Genomic DNA, 16005 nt, shown 5'->3' on the forward strand with positions numbered 1-16005 from the left:
TTCTTAAAACACCAAAATTAGTATAGCTTCTATATTTAACATTATATTTATTTATTTTATATAATATTAAAAAAAAAGGGGGGGGGGGGGGGGGGCTCTACTCATTTTAACACTCTTCTCATTGAATGCTTACGACTTTTCGAAAGAGTTTTAACTTTTTCGATGAATTGTGACCATTCTGAAGGGTCGTGTCTTTTATGATAAGGAGCAATAAGAACGTGCTCATACTACCATTTGTTAGTTTTAAATGGAGGAGTTTCCTCAAATTTTTGAACTACCATTTTTTTATGTTTTCTGTTCTTCTCTACTTAGTAACTCGAGTGTGATTTACAAACATTGAGAAATATCTCAAAGTTCAATGACATTTTAGCACTCCCTAACATAAATGATAAATTAATATATTTCTCCAACTATAAACATCCAATTTGGTATATCCACTATATTTTATATGAATATTTATATTATATTATATTATATTAAAAGTAAGAACTCTAACAATACAATTATAACTAAGTAATGCACTATGGGGAGGGGGACAGGAAAAGTACATTTAACATGTGTAACTAAGAGATCTAAAGAGTGATATTTTTTTATTTTACATATTAAAATTAATTTTAAAATAAGAAATTATTTAAAACAAAAAAAGAAAAAAAATAAATTTAATTGAAGAGCGTAGAGAAGCGCTAGATCACTTTATCTATATCTAGCTATATATTATAAATAATTTTAGGTGTTTCCTTGATGTTGATTTGACATATTTAGTATTAATAAAAATAAAGTTTACATTTACTTTTCATAGGAACTTATACTTTATCATTCTATTTATAATTATTTATTTAATAATTTTGGCATTATTTTTAATATAGTGTAGTATATGATTTGATATTCACGTACAACGTAAAAATTAATGATAATAATAATAATAATCAAGATTATCCTCTCAAACTAACTAATTAATCGGCGTTGGAGACTGGATTTGATGGCACCAATGCGTTCCAACACTCGACTTCAGTATCTTTTGGCATTTTGTAGTGTGCTATTGCTTCAATAATAATTAATACAAGGTATAGTATGTGGATCCCTCAATTATCTAAAGCCAATTTGTTGCTTATTTACGATATTAACCTTGAATAATGTTATGAATCTAATGATCATTGAACCATGTAAAAACAACACAGTATAATCCTATAAATAGAATTCAAAAAGAGTGATATGCATGTAACTTTATCCTTACTTTTATGAAAGTAGAGAGACCGACTTCTGATACCTTCGGCTCAGAAAAAAGCATATCGAAATCTTATTTAGAACCATCTCACATCCAGTTCTAGCAGCTATACTAGGCATATGGCACATGAATCACAAATACCAGGTATATATTTAAATCTTTTTCCTTGAAAGGCACCCTTTGGTAGGTAGAAAACGTTTCTACAATTTTCTGTCTTCAGAAAAAAGAATATGAAAAATGACTCTCCTAATAGAAATAGAAAGAACAAGTTGCACGAGTGGTCCAAATTGAATAGTGTCTTCACCACCGTTCACACTTCATCTTCACTATTTTCTCAAATATACATTATCCTGCCCCGTTAGTAAAATAATCATAGAGTGAAACATTCAAGGAAGAGATGTAGGAAAATTTGCACAAGTTCTGACAATAAAACTGTTAAATTTCTCAAGGAGAATGGTGAAGAACTTCAAAGACAAGTAATATATAGACATTAAAGTACTTAGCCTCTAGCCATTTATATAATGGCATTTTAGGAACTTAAAGCTATTGTTTGCCAATTGATACAAGCAAATGCACCAACAGTTATTACATCTAATAAGTAATATTCGAACAAACAGACACAACTCATTGCATCAGAACAAAGAGGATAGACATCTATAGCAACCATAAAGCTTCAAGCACACAGTGATACCAACTAACACCCTTAATGCAGCAACCGCCTAGTCAGTCAACAGATGCTGATATTGTTAAGCACTAGACTAGCTCAGCTCGGAAAAGTGGTTTTTACACATTGATCATAAACAAAAGGTTACCTTGAACTACGAGTAGTAACTACTAATAACAAGTAGAATCTACTCAAAATAGAGAAAGATGCCGATCACGGTTCCACAGCCATCTCTGCCTTGGACAGCAAAGATTAAGAGTATCAAGTGCCTCCTTTGAGAACATGAAATTACAAGTATCCTTGAAGTTTTCACTTTTCTTCTCCTTCAATATCATAACACAATCGGACCAATCCAATTGCAATAGAACATCATAAGACTAGAAAACCAGGTTTAGCAGAGATAGCAGGACATTCAAATAAATTAAAATTCGTCATCTTTAAAGTTAACAGCAAGATCCCAATAATGGGGAACCCCAGCATCAGCAAAAACTTTACGAGCAGCAGCCTCTGTCCTGCAGTCATAAACAAAAAACCTATGGAAGCTTGATTTAGCAACACTCCCTTGCCAGACCAACACACACTTGTTGAGAGGCTTATCTTCATCTTCACCTTCACCTTCACCTTCATCATCTACTTTCTTACCAGCAGCTGCCCAATCAATTCTTCTAAGCATAAGTTTCCCATATCGCTTGATTGATTTTTTCCCACCTTCAACAACAACAACACTAATACCTCCTGAGATCACTGCACACCCAGTCAAACGATTCTCCTGAGCGTTAACATCCACCTTGAAGCGCGTTTGTGGGTGGGAGAGGTCATTAATTTTGTATACTGAAACAATAGTCTCCGGTGCGATATTTGAGTCATCAAAAAGTTTCCTCTCTTTCTTCTCTCGACGCTCATCAGGGGTAAGCTTACGAGCAATATTCCTGTCTACATGAGCCTGCTCACGCTCAGCAGCCGCACTTCTGATCTCCATTTCAAGCTTTGTAGGATCCTGTGTGGCTTCTGAGCCAAGAACTTTCATTAGATTGCTCATTTTAACTTTCGGCTTTGGTGGTTCCACCAGGCCTTGTCGTATCATTTCTTGTCTTTCTTTCTCTCTGGCCAATCTTCGCTGAGTTCGAAGTTTCTTTTGCTCCTTTTTGGTTAGTTTCAATGGTTGGGGAGGAGGTGGAGCTGGTTCAGCAGGTGGCTCAATAGGGCGAGGATGTTCAACATATATGGTGATCTTTTCAATCTTCAACTGTTCGTTCATTACATTACCATCAACAACATCACCATAAGTACCAGATCGTAACAGAGGAGCATCCCTGGCAGGTCAAGGCAAGAAAAAAGGGCAAGCACAAAAGAAACAGTCAATTCAAGTTATTTTCAGACTATTACAAGACAAATGAAACCCTTTTCTCTAGTCAATATTTCATTATTTTTCAGCTCCAGAAATTTACAAGTTTAGCATAGGTAACAAAAAGAACAAACCAAAGAGGCTTGCAACATCACAAGAATATTACAATCCACATTACAGGTATTCATGCAAAGAATTCTGCAGAAAGATATAGCCAGAGGAAGGTGGAGCAATTTCATGTGGATAGGTTGCATAATGCATGTTCTTTCTTTATTTCGTATCTTGGTGAAGCATAGATATAGACAGATCACAGAAGCACATCGGGATCTACCACCTACCAAGATGCTCTCATTTTACAGTTAACATCAAGACCACCAGTTCAAGCTCCCGGGTCACACTGTGGCCCCAACAATGAGAACTCTGGAGACATACAAAAGTTCACTAGAATGCAAAGCAAGATTGACATTGAAAAACATTTAGATCAACTTACCACCACTCAACGTCAGGAATAGGTTCCTTCTGTTTTTCCTTGGCGATAACCCTTGCAGATACCTCAATGAGATTCGGATTTATGTCAGGCTCTGCTTTAGCCTTGGTCAACTGTGCTTGCTTTGCCTTTAGCTCTTTAGCTCGTGCTTCACCAAATTGGCTCTGAAGACAAATGTTGCAACATGGTTAAACTAGTATAGGAAGCAACAAGAACAGAGAAGGAGTACTGAAGAACACAAAAAACAGCAGCAGCAACCATAAAAGAGGGCAGAGCCCACTGCAGGAAGCATCTTGTGTAGGACCCGAGGAAGGAACGTACCCCAATAGCAGCAGCAACCATAACAGGGAAAAGTTAAATACCTTTAACTTGATTATCTCTGCATCTCTTGACCATTTGCCTTCCTCCACAAACTGAAAAGTCATTTTCTTGGGCCTCAAAATTTTGTTCTTGTCAATTCCCATGCCTGGATCATAATACGGATTTTTCTCAGGATCAACCTCAAGTTCAGGTTTGAGAATTTGAAATGCTTCTTGTTTCTTTTTATTGATGTTCACCTGCACATATACTCCAGGTTTCACACATAAATTCAAACAAAATATAAAATATGAGAATGGACAACAAGAACAGAAATGAGCCATACCTTAAGCGTGCTAGATGGCTTAAGCATATTGACAATATTTCCCTGCTCATCGATTTCCCTACCAAGGGCATCCAATCGAAGAACAGGGGCTTTTGCAGGCTTCGGCTGAAGGGTAACCTCTGGTGGCATTTGCCCCGGAAACATGTTTATGAGGGGAGCAAATTCTGGGTCCTGTCGGAATCCCATCTTAGCAGCAAGCTCCTGTGCACGCTTTACTGCTTCATATTTTTGAGCTGTGAGCCCCTTAAGATGAGGCAAACCACTGGACGGTGGAATGGATGCACTTGGTGCTGAACCAGGAGTTAGCAATACCCCTGCATCTGAAGATGCAACTGGAGTAGGAAAAATCCCTGCATTAGCCGAAGGTTGAAGGCTCTCCTTGGGTCCCACCTGTGGAAGTCCCTCTCTAGTAAAGTTGGGACCCTTGTTCTTGTTTAACTACATGATAAAAATGAGCACAGTTACAAAGACCATGATATGTTTATAGCAAAGTGAAAACACTAATCTTCCGTTTATATCCTTTTGCTCTCCCACACCCCCAAAACCGTCCCCGGGAAAGGGAACCAGGATCGGGAGCGAAAGAGATTCAACAACCAAAAAAAAAAACGCGTGCAAAACAGATATGTGCTAGATATTTGTAGCAACTTACTGCAGGTATCTTCTTGGCCTTTTGAGTCCACTCCTTTTGCATTTGTAAAGCTCTCTTTGCTTTTGCTAAAGCATCAAGGGATAAGCTCCCACTCTTGCCAGCACCGGAAACTGTCCCATCTGTACTAGATTTCCCATGAATCTGATGAGATCCGTTAATATTAACTCCCTTATTTTCATTTGTGGTAGAAAGCAAAGATACCTTGGTAGCTGGAGAATCACCATGAGCCAAGTAGTTACCAGGCAAATTCCTTGATGTCACCTTGTATGATCCCATTGTCTCACCCTGAAAATCAGCAAAAAAATCCCAGAGAGCACCCAAGTGTCACAAACAGTGGAATGAACGTGTACTTATCTCAAGATACAAAAAAAAAATATGAACAGCATTTCTCAATCAGAAGGAAAAAACACAAAACAGCAAAGATATGGGCAAGTCAAATATGCTATCCAGATCTTCCAAGGTAAAAGACTCGGTCCCGAGCAGAGCACTACAATAATTCCATGTGACAATATGACAAGAATTTTCTCGACTGAATCTCTAAATCAGAAGTGAACCTTTAACACAATGGTGTTTTTGAGAGCTCAAAGCACAAAAAGAGACTAGGCCTGGCCAAAATAAACCTTGCACAAACACAACGTATATAATCACAATTTTAAAACCGAAAAGCAGATGGCAAAAAGTTCATCCATGTGACAAGCAAATCAAAACATAAATGGATCATCATCCTACTCTTCTAGAAGATTGTCAAAACCAATAAGCTGTAGCAACTTTTGCCCTTCCTATGTCCTTCAACTGTAAATGTTCTCAACTACACTTCCTCCGCAACCCCAAGTGAAATTAGAATCTTCACCAAATACTTCTTCACCTTCATGCTTTTCAAGGACTTCACTTAACCATTCATTAGTCTCATCAATATTGTCAAAAACAAATCTAATCCTTTGTAACAGCGCATCAATGTTTTATTGTATCTAACAACACGATCACTGAGACACTTTAGGGTTGTGGCAAGTAATTATGTAGCATCCCAATTCCTAACCCCTTGTTTTGAATAATCACATCATGTCCCTTGATTTAGCTCCCCCTAGGTTCAAATATGGTTTTTGTACTTGTTGGGGTTGGTTTCTGTTTGGCACCCAAAGTGCTCGGGTGAGTTTAGGGCAAGAAATTACACTTCAACATGTTGCAGATTTTATTTGTCTAGTGCAACCACAATTGCAGAAATGGCCTCGCAATTGCGACACTACAATTACGGATTCAGTCATACAATTGCAAATTGCAATTGCGGAAATAGCCATGCAATTGCAAGGCCAGCCAGATTGTAGCATGACGCATTGCGAGCTAGCCATCAGAATTGCATAAATGGTTGTGACATAAAAGGGGTTGTTTCCGAAATTTTTGACATTCCAACAAAATTTTGGACGACCTAGGCTACAAATTGGAGGGCAGTCCAACTTCTTGAATCCATATACAAAACTAGCTTCACCAGATTTTTTCATCAAAACTATGAAATAGAACGGCGAAATTGGAAGATTTGGGTCCAAGCCCTAAAAACATCTAATTGAGAATTTTACATTAATATGAAGTCAGATTAGAAATCTTATTTAATATTAGGACTTGTAGGGTTATGGAAACCCCGAAACGTAATTTATTTCAGAGTTCAACCACAAATCTCGAGGTTGTCTTTTTTGGGTTAACTTTGACTTTGGCCTAATCTAGAAATATGGAATTGACATTAATGGATCAGACCACAATCCCCTTATACGTTCAAATTCATGCCACAACTCAGTTTTTTCATGGTTAGTATAAGGTCCATATACGCCAGAGAAAACCCATTTGAAATCATCTACTAAATTAAACGTTCAAATCTACAGGAAAGAAAATCACAGCTTCAAAATCAACACCTTTCCAGGCTCTTTTGTCCCACGTAACTAGAATCCCCCCCCCCTGGTGCCAAGTGCTTTGAGTTCTGCCCAATCAATCCACCTATTCCCCCAAACCTGCCTGATCAGTGAAATGTTCCATTCCTCTATTTTACTCTCCTGGAACATATGATGTTTATCCCCCATTTGTGAATAAGATATTTCAAAGTGCTTCTCTCATCATTATTGTTGAGACCCTGCACATTCCTGATAAGAAGCTTTACTCCCATCTTGAGTGAGCATTTTTGAGATCTGCCAGTTTCCTTCTTTCTGTTTTTTCAACAATCAAAAAGAAAAACAGTGTGCAAAACAGAAATGGAGTTGCTGAATTGGAGCCTATATCTATAAAAATGCCAAAGAATGCTCTTCAACTTTTTTCTTAGAAACAAGTTTCGACTTTACTTTTTTCTTCCATTCAGGTCCTCTGTTTAAATGCTGAGACAACAACTTCTGCGCTGATTTGAAAATTCAATTAGCTACTAAACTTTCATGTTCATAATTAGATTTTTAAGTGGTAATTTCTAATTAAGAATCATTTTGATAAATAATATTTGAATTAATTCAAAACTAAAAGTTATTACCTATTATTTAGAAAGTAATTAAATTATGCTTAGACAATTAAAGGATCAACATAATAACTTAGACCAATAAAATAGTTCTTTTTATAATGATTATAAAGGGCTGGCAGTAGCCGCAGGGATTCGAACCTGCGCCCACATCTTGTTGTGTCAAGGGTGTCTAAACTATAATATTTAACTGTTAAGGGTATGTTAGACCTGCTATTAATACGGTCTATAGCTGCAGGAAGAAGGGTGAACATAGCTGCAGGAAGAAGGGTGAAAATAAGGCCTAAATGTATATGTTTTATTTATTAATTATTATGTGTGTGTATTTCTAGTAGTTACCGAGCAGTTAAGGAAGTTATTTTGTAGTAAGTAGTACTAGGAAGACGAAAAGACACTCAGTCTTTTGGGTAGGTTTTTCTCTGGCAGATTTGGAGGTTAAGGTTCCTCGAAATACCTCGGTTGTTAGGAATATTGTCTAGTTGATATTTGTAAGACTTATTCTCTTTGTTGGCGTTAGTAGATTACAGTTTAAGTGTTGTTCCTATTTCTGTATTGCATTTGAAAGTTTACAGATTTGTTGTTAGGAGAGTCTGGGTCCAATTTTGGCATCAGAGTCTTTATTGTTTCAACCAGAATGGAGGGGAGGATTGAGGGAGTAGAGACAATGGACGAAATACAATAAAAGATTAAGTATGTGAGTATCTGGGGCAGTTACGAGATTGGATGCAAAAAAAAAAAAGATAAACATGATGCTGAAATTCTTCAACATATGAAAGAAAAGTCAGTGGTCCAGGCAGATCCAATTAAAGACACATATGTGATGGCAGAGAACACCAACAATCGCAGAGGTGATGAATTCCGCGAAGTTCAGCCACAATATTGTGATGAAACACGTCCTAGAAGACTGGAACTGCCCTTATTTTCTTATTTTCTGGTGATAATCCATATGGATGGCTTAACAGAGCAGATCGCTATTTTCATTACAATGGAATTGATGACAAGGATAAATTGGAGGCTGTTGTTGTTTGCCTTGAGGGTAGAGCCCTAAATTGGTTTCAATGGTGAGAAACAAGAACGCCGATTGCCAAATGTGATGTGTTTCGAGTAGCCATACTCCAACTATTCACTCCGTCACAGTTAGGGAACTTATATGAGGTTTTGATAGGATTGCAACAACCTGGAAGTGTGTCCCAATATAGAGAAGATTTTGAATTGCTTTCAGCACCTTTGAAAGATGTCGATGATGCAGTTTTGATGGGGATTTTCATCAATGGATTGAGAGGGGAGATCAAGGCAAAATTGTGTCTTAGCGAGATGGAAAATCTAACCCAAATTTTGGACCAAAGTCGGCGTAATGAAATAAAAAATTGAGCTCTTAGCCAAGCCCACTTGCCTAGACTTATGCCTACACCACTTCCTAGGGGTTCAACATATTTTCCCATGACCAGTGTTTTGGGAGGCGAGAAGCGGAAAAAAGCGACGAGGGCTTGCTTCACAGAAGCAAGAAGCGTGAAGTGAAGCGCGCACTTTTTTTAAAAAAAGCGACTTTTAGTATAAAAATAAAAAAATACTAAATAACTAAATAGAGGTAATATAGTCTTAGATTAAAAGAAAATAGATAGTCAATAATACTCATAAGTAATAACATATAAAGCAAAAAATCAAAAACATAATTAAATCACAAATACTCAAACTCCTATTCTTCAACAAGATCCTCAAACTCTTCAAGTGCCATAACCAAGGGTTATAATTGGTCATCATCTTCTTCATCATCAGAAGTGTCAAAAAAATATATAAAAAAAGAGCCGCTAGCATACACATTGATCACAAAATAAAAACGAAAAAAAAAAGAAGCAAAAGAATTGAAAAAAACAGAGTAGGCAGTCAGTAAATTGTGAACAGAAACAGAGAAGATCACAGCAGAGATGAAGAGAAGAAGAGAAGAAGAAAGAACTACAGCAGTCGCATCATGAAGAAAAAAGAAACTCACAGAGATGAAGCAAAGGCGAAGATTTTATATTTCAGGAGAAAAGGAACTCACAGATATGAACTAATAAACATCGGTTAAAACTTACCTGCAGTCGCGGTTGTGAAGAGAGAAGAAGCGAAAGAAGAGTCGTGAAAGAAAAATTAAGTTATGTTGTATATTTCAGATTTTTTTTTAAAAAAAGACTATTTTTAAAAAAAAAAAACCCTAATTGTGCTTTATTGCGCTTTTGCCTTAGTGTCGCTTCTCGCTTCTTTATCTGAAGCGAGCGCTTTTTTCAGATCGCATCGCCTCACGAGAAAAAAGCGCACTGGTGTCGCCTCGCTTTGAAATAAAGCGCGCTTTTCACAACACTGCCCATGACTGAAAATAGCAGAACAAGAAGTGCTACAAGTCCCATGTACATGTAGCCACAACACCTTATCATTCTGCTCGTACAATAGTTACAACAGAACCACGACATTTTCAAGCGAAAAAAGTGAGGCGAACTCGTGCAGTCAAGATCTGAAACTTTCGCAAGGCATGGAGGAGCTTACAAAAGACTATCTGATGCAGAGTATCTGGATAAATTGAGAAGAAGACTTTGTTTTCACTGCAATGAAAGGTATGGCCCCAATCACATATGCAATTCAAAATAGTTAAATCTGCCTATTGCAGAGGACGGTCAAGAGGGATCCATAGAAGAACACTCAAATGAAATAATAAATACAAGGATAGATCATTTAAACGTTCAAGAACCAGAGTCTCAAAAGTTAATGGAATTGTCTTTGTATTCTATTATTGGATTAACCTCACAAGAAGCCTTCGAAGGTATGGGGAACCATATCAGGAAAGAAGGTTAAAGTGTTGATTGATAGTAGAGCATCAACGGATTTTATCTCTCATACAGTGGCCGAAGAACTAGGATTAAAGCAAACAGAAACTAAGTCGTTTGTGGTGGAAGTAAGGAACGGCCAGCAAGTAAAATGTAAGGGAAGCTGCAAAAAGCTGGAATTGTGATTGAAAAATTGTGCATCACATGGATTTCCTTTTTAATTTAGGAAATTTCGACATAGTGTTAAGATTAAAGTGGTTAGAGACTTTGGGGGATATTCAAGCAAATTTCAAAACATTGACACCGAAATCTGAAATGGGAGTTTTAGTTTGGGGGGGGGGGGGGGGGAACACAAGTTGTTCAAGGAGGTCCCTCATTGTCCAAATTAGTGGCTTCACTCAAAACTTTGTTTAAAGTCTTGCAAACAGATGGAGAAGGGCACTATGTTGACTTGAATGAGTTATCAACAAGGGAAGAACAAGAGAATTTGGATTTGCAGCAATTGCTATACGAATTTGGAACTTTACTTGAGGGACTGAAATCTTTGCCACCTAGGAGTCATGATCATGTTATCCGACATAATAAGGGATCTAATCCACCTAATAATCGTCCGTATAGTTATCACCATTACTTGAAAAATGAGATTGAGCAAATTGTACAGGAAATGCTTGTAGTTGGTATCATTCAACCAAGTACAAGTCCATTCTCCAGTCCAGTGTTGCTCGTTCATAAAAAAAATAGGAGTAGCCAGTTTTGTGTAAATTATCGAGCCCTTAATAAGATTACAGTTCCTAATAAATTTCCAATTCATGCAATCGACGAATTACTAGATGAGCTTAGGGTGCCACTATCTTTTCGAAATTGGATCTAAGATTATGGAACCATCAAATACAGTTGTCAGGAAGATGTAGCAAAGACAACTTTTTGTACACATGAAAGTCATTATGAGTTTTTGGTCATGCCATTTGGTTTATCAAATGTTTTATCTACTTTTCAAGCCTTGATGAACGAAACATTTCGGTCTTACTTACGTATGTTTGTATTGGTCTTTTTTTATGACATATTAGTTTATTCTGCAGATTTTCCTACTCACTTGGGTCATTTGCGGCAGGTGCTACAAGTTCTAAAATTTCATAACTTGGTTGTCAATAGAAAATAGTGGCATTTTGGACAGCAACTACTAGAGTATTTGGGACAAATTATTTCAGCAAGTGTAGTCTCAGCGAATCTCGCTAAAATAACAAGTACGGTAAATTGGCCAAGTACCAAAGATGTTAAGGGTTTGCAGGGTTTTTTAGGATTCACTGGTTACTATAGGAAGTTTGTTTAGGACTATGGTAAAACAGTCCATCCAGTCACACAATTGCTCAAGAAAGATGGTTCTCATTGGAATAAAGAAGCTCAATTAGCTTTTGATTTTCTTAAAGAAACTATTGTCAGTTTGCCGGTTTTAGCACTACCAGATTTTAACAAAGTATTTGTGGTAGAAACAATTGCTTCAGGATTAGGAATTGAAGTTGTTCTAATTGCAAGGACATCTAATCGCTTATCTAAGTCGAGGACTTTCTATTCGAGCTCAATCAAAATCAGTATATGAGAGGGAGTTAATGGCCATCGTTTTTGTTATACAAAAATGGCATCATTACTTGATGGGCTTTATACAAACAGGTCAACGATGTATCCAATTCCTCATGGGCCAACATACTATGTTAGAGGAGCAACAAAACTGGATCACCAAGTTGATGGGATTTGATTTTGAGATTCAATAGCCCAGGTTGTGGAAATAAAGTCATTGATGATTTGTCCCGTCAATTTCATTTCATGGCTTTTTCTGTTGTACGCAGCACTACCTTAGATGATCTTTCCACATAAACCCAAAGGGAATTTCACTCCTCACATACTGCTGGACACTTAGGATTTTCCCGAACATACAAGCGCATTTCAGAAGTGTTGGAATCAAAAGGGATGCATAAAACTGTGGCTAGTTGTGGAGTTTGCAAGTAGAACAAGTATGAAGCCTTAGTTCCGCAGGCTTGCTGCAAGCATTAAATATTCCTACTCAAGCTTAGAACGATATTTCTATGGATTTCATCAACAGGTTACCAAAAGTAATGGTGCATTATACTATAATTGTTGTGATAGACCATTTTACTAAATATAGTCATTTTCTCCTCTTGTCTCATCAATATAAAGCAAAGAGTGTTGCTACACTATTAGTTCGTGAGATTGTACATTTGTATGGTTTTCCCAAATCAATTGTGTCTGATCGAGATCGAGTTTTTGTCAGCCAATTTTGGCAAGAACTGTTCAAGTTGTAGGTTATCACCCTCAAATAGATGGTCAAATTGAGGTTTGTCAATCACTCCTTGGAGACGTATTTACATTGTTTTGCGGAGACACATCCAAAACAATGGCCAAGATGGATTCCTTGGGCTAAATTTTGGTTCAATACCACTTACCATGGTTCCACCAAGTTGACACCTTTTAGGAGCTTTATATGGGCGAGATCCTCCCTCCTTATTGTGTTTCACTGATGAAATTTTTGGTGTAGAAGAGGTCAATCAACAACTTATTGCTTGCAACACTATCTTAGATGAACTCAAAGCTAATGTGACCCATGCTAAAGCTCAAATGAAAGTTTATGCTGATACTAAGCGCCGTAAAGTTGTCTTTCATCTTGGTGATTTAGTTTATCTTCATGTGCAACCTTTCAAGCTTCGCTCACTTGCTAAAAAGGTTAATCAAAAGTTAAGTCCTCATTACGATGGGCCATATACTATCTTGAATAAAATTGGCGAAGTTGCCTATCGCCTTGATTTACCCCTTCATTCATAGGTCCATCAAGTTTTTCATGTTTCTTGGCTTAAGCGTGCAGTAAAGGATTCTACTCCAACTCAGCAGCTCCCTCCTTTCTTATCTGAAGAGCTTAAAATGCAAGTGCAACCTGAAAGTGTACTAGATTGTCGTACACTCTTGAATGGCTCCCAAGAGGTGTTAATTAAGTGGAAGGACTTACCAGACTTTGAGACACCTCTTTGAGACACCTGGGAATCCTATGCAATCATTGATGCACAGTTTCCTCAATTTCACTTTGAGGACAAGGTGAAACTTGTTGAGGCGGGTATTGTTAGACCTGCTATTAATAGGGTCTATAGCAACAGGAAAAAGGATGAGAATAAGGCCTACATGTACCTGTTTTATTTATTAATTATTATGTGTGTGTATTTCTAGTAGTTACCTAGCAAGTTACCGAGCATTTTAGGTAGTTATTTTGTTATTAATAGTACTAGGAAGAAGAAAAGACAGTCAGTTTCTTGGGTAGGATTTTCTACGGCAGATTTGGAAGTTAAGGTTTCTCGAAATACCTTGGTTGTCAGGACTATTCTCTATTTGCTATTTGTAAGACATTCTGTTTGTTGGTATTAGAAAATTACAGTTCAAGTGTTGTTCCTATTGCTGTATTCCATTTGAAAGATAACATTTGAAAGTTTACAGATTTGTTTTTAGGGGAGTCTGGGTTCCTAACAGGGTAGCATTTTAGCATTTTATTTATATAAAATGTATAATTTTCCAGCGAAGGGTGTTACTAGTGAACCATGGTTTGAATATCTAAGGTGAAAAGGCTAGGAAATATTATTCTTTCCTCATCTGCCTGAGCCGTAGTGGACATATTGGGAATAGAATACAGTTACTGGAGCAAGTACCATAAGTTGAGCACCACAGTTGTATATGAAAAAACAAAATAAGTTTAAAATGATGAATAATATGCATTAGGTAACACACCTTAGCAATGGAACCAACAGCCTGATCCTGGACATTATCAGTTGGCTCTTTCTTAGAAGTTGGCATTTGCAATCCACCTCCCCCCCTTTCTTCATCAACTTCAACATCCTCCTCCTCCTTTGCTTTACCCTCAAACCTCCTTTTCTCTCTTCTCTCCTCATCCTTATCCCTCCAATCTCCATCATCATCTCTCCGCTTATCCCTACCATTGTCGTCCTCGGTCCTCCTCTTGTCAGAAACTCTAGGTCTCTTGTCATCCGCATTGTATCTATCAACACTTTCTGCTCGGTCTTTCCTCTTATGCGAATGTTTTTTCTCCAGTGATTCCTCCTTCCTATCATGATAATGAGATCTTTCTCGGCTTCCCTCTCTCTCAGATCGGTGATGTCCGTCTTCCGACCGATGCTTGGAACGATGGTGATGATGACGGTGGTCATCTTCATAGTGCTTATCCTTGGAACTGCGGTGTTTGTCTCTGTAATCCCTGCTCGATTTCTCTTTCTCAGCCATATCTATGAGATATTTGATACTATTAGGGCACACACAGAGACTTTATATTACCTTATGATCCGCCGGGTCGGGTTTTAAGAATCCACACTTCCTTTTGTCATCTCCAATCCACTTCTAATTTATTATTTACTTTTTATATTTAAAGAGTAAAATAGAAAATAATTCACCTTCAATCATATTAGAAAGTTGAATAATAGTTTTTTAAATTTGTAGAATTACTATTCACACGCTCTATTTCACTTTTTAATATTTTATAATTATTTTCATTACTTTCTAATTAATGTATTATTTTACATATAATTTCATTAATTAAATAACATATACTCATAATCTTTTTAAATGTTAAATAATATTTTTAAAAATATATTATTTAATATATTCTACTTTAATATCAAATTAGTCATATTTTTAAAAAAATCTATTTTTATATTAATAATAAAACTTTATTTTATTATTAACTTTCATTGTAATGAATATACAAAATTAGAATGATAAAATAAAAATTTTAATTTAAATACAGATAACAATACAATGCATAACATAATAATTTAAATACAAGATAAAATACAATACACAATATAATAATTAATTTGCAATAGAAAAATCATGTTGAAAAGATATTGAACGTGCATTCGGAGTATTGCAATTATTGTAGGACCGTCACGTTTTAGGAGAAAGAAAGTGTTTCATGATATAATGACTACATGTATTATACTGCTCAATGTGATAATTGAGAATGAATATGATCTTTATGCACCAATTCAAGATGTCATAGAGGCTCCAACAACAAAAATGGTGGTAGATGAAATCTCTAGTTTGAATATATTTTAGCTCGACATAAAAAAAAATTAAGGACAAAAATGTCCATTTAAAACTCCGTAAGTCATTAAGGAAAAAAGGACGAATATGTCCTCGAACTATGGTAAATGATACACGTATACCCCTCATTATACTATTAGGACATCAGTATCCCTACCGACCAAATTGTGGAGAGTTTATACCCTTTATACGAACAAATGTCAACCGACCCGATATTTAATAAATTTCTACCCAAAATTTAAAAAATCTTCATGATTAATTAAAAATACACCAAATAAAAAATATCCACACTCGAATTACAGAAAGATTTCACTATAATTTTCTATTGTCTTCTCATACTTGAACCTTGCTCTTTGACGAAAAATAATTACAACAAGCCGACCTAGATACCTACACGCTGTCTTCCATGTCGCTACTCTTGGCAGTTGAAAACTCAAATCCATAAGTACCATATCACAACTTCAAATTCGTGAAACCTAGTCATGATCCTTAGTGATCTGACCTTGAATAATTTGATGACTCCTTATAAATCTCAAAACAAAAGACGCTCTCTTGAACCATCTAGGATGAATTTCACAATTTTCCAACATGAAT

The 16005-nt window shown here is 36.5% G+C and overlaps 1 protein-coding gene across 2 annotated transcripts; it reads right to left on the reverse strand.

Moving 5' to 3' along the window:
- Positions 1-1684: 1684 nt before the first annotated feature.
- Positions 1685-14651, reverse strand: LOC101258563 (protein RDM16-like). Of its 2 annotated transcripts, none has more exons than XM_010323673.4 (6): positions 14083-14651; positions 5014-5298; positions 4365-4802; positions 4084-4278; positions 3725-3885; positions 1685-3202 (listed from the first exon to the last, which is right to left on the reverse strand). In XM_010323673.4, exons 1-6 carry the CDS (start codon positions 14590-14592, stop codon positions 2311-2313), a joined length of 2481 nt encoding a protein of 826 aa, XP_010321975.1. In that variant the 5' UTR covers positions 14593-14651; the 3' UTR covers positions 1685-2310. The 2 variants fall into 2 exon arrangements, with proteins under 2 accessions (XP_010321975.1, XP_019069957.1); XM_019214412.3 differs by lacking the exon at positions 14083-14651 and having other exon boundaries at positions 5014-5132; positions 5215-5298.
- Between the last annotated feature and the right edge of the window lie 1354 nt (positions 14652-16005).

Source organism: Solanum lycopersicum, chromosome 6, assembly GCF_036512215.1.
Source record: "Solanum lycopersicum chromosome 6, SLM_r2.1".
Classification (NCBI taxonomy): Eukaryota; Viridiplantae; Streptophyta; class Magnoliopsida; order Solanales; family Solanaceae; genus Solanum; species Solanum lycopersicum.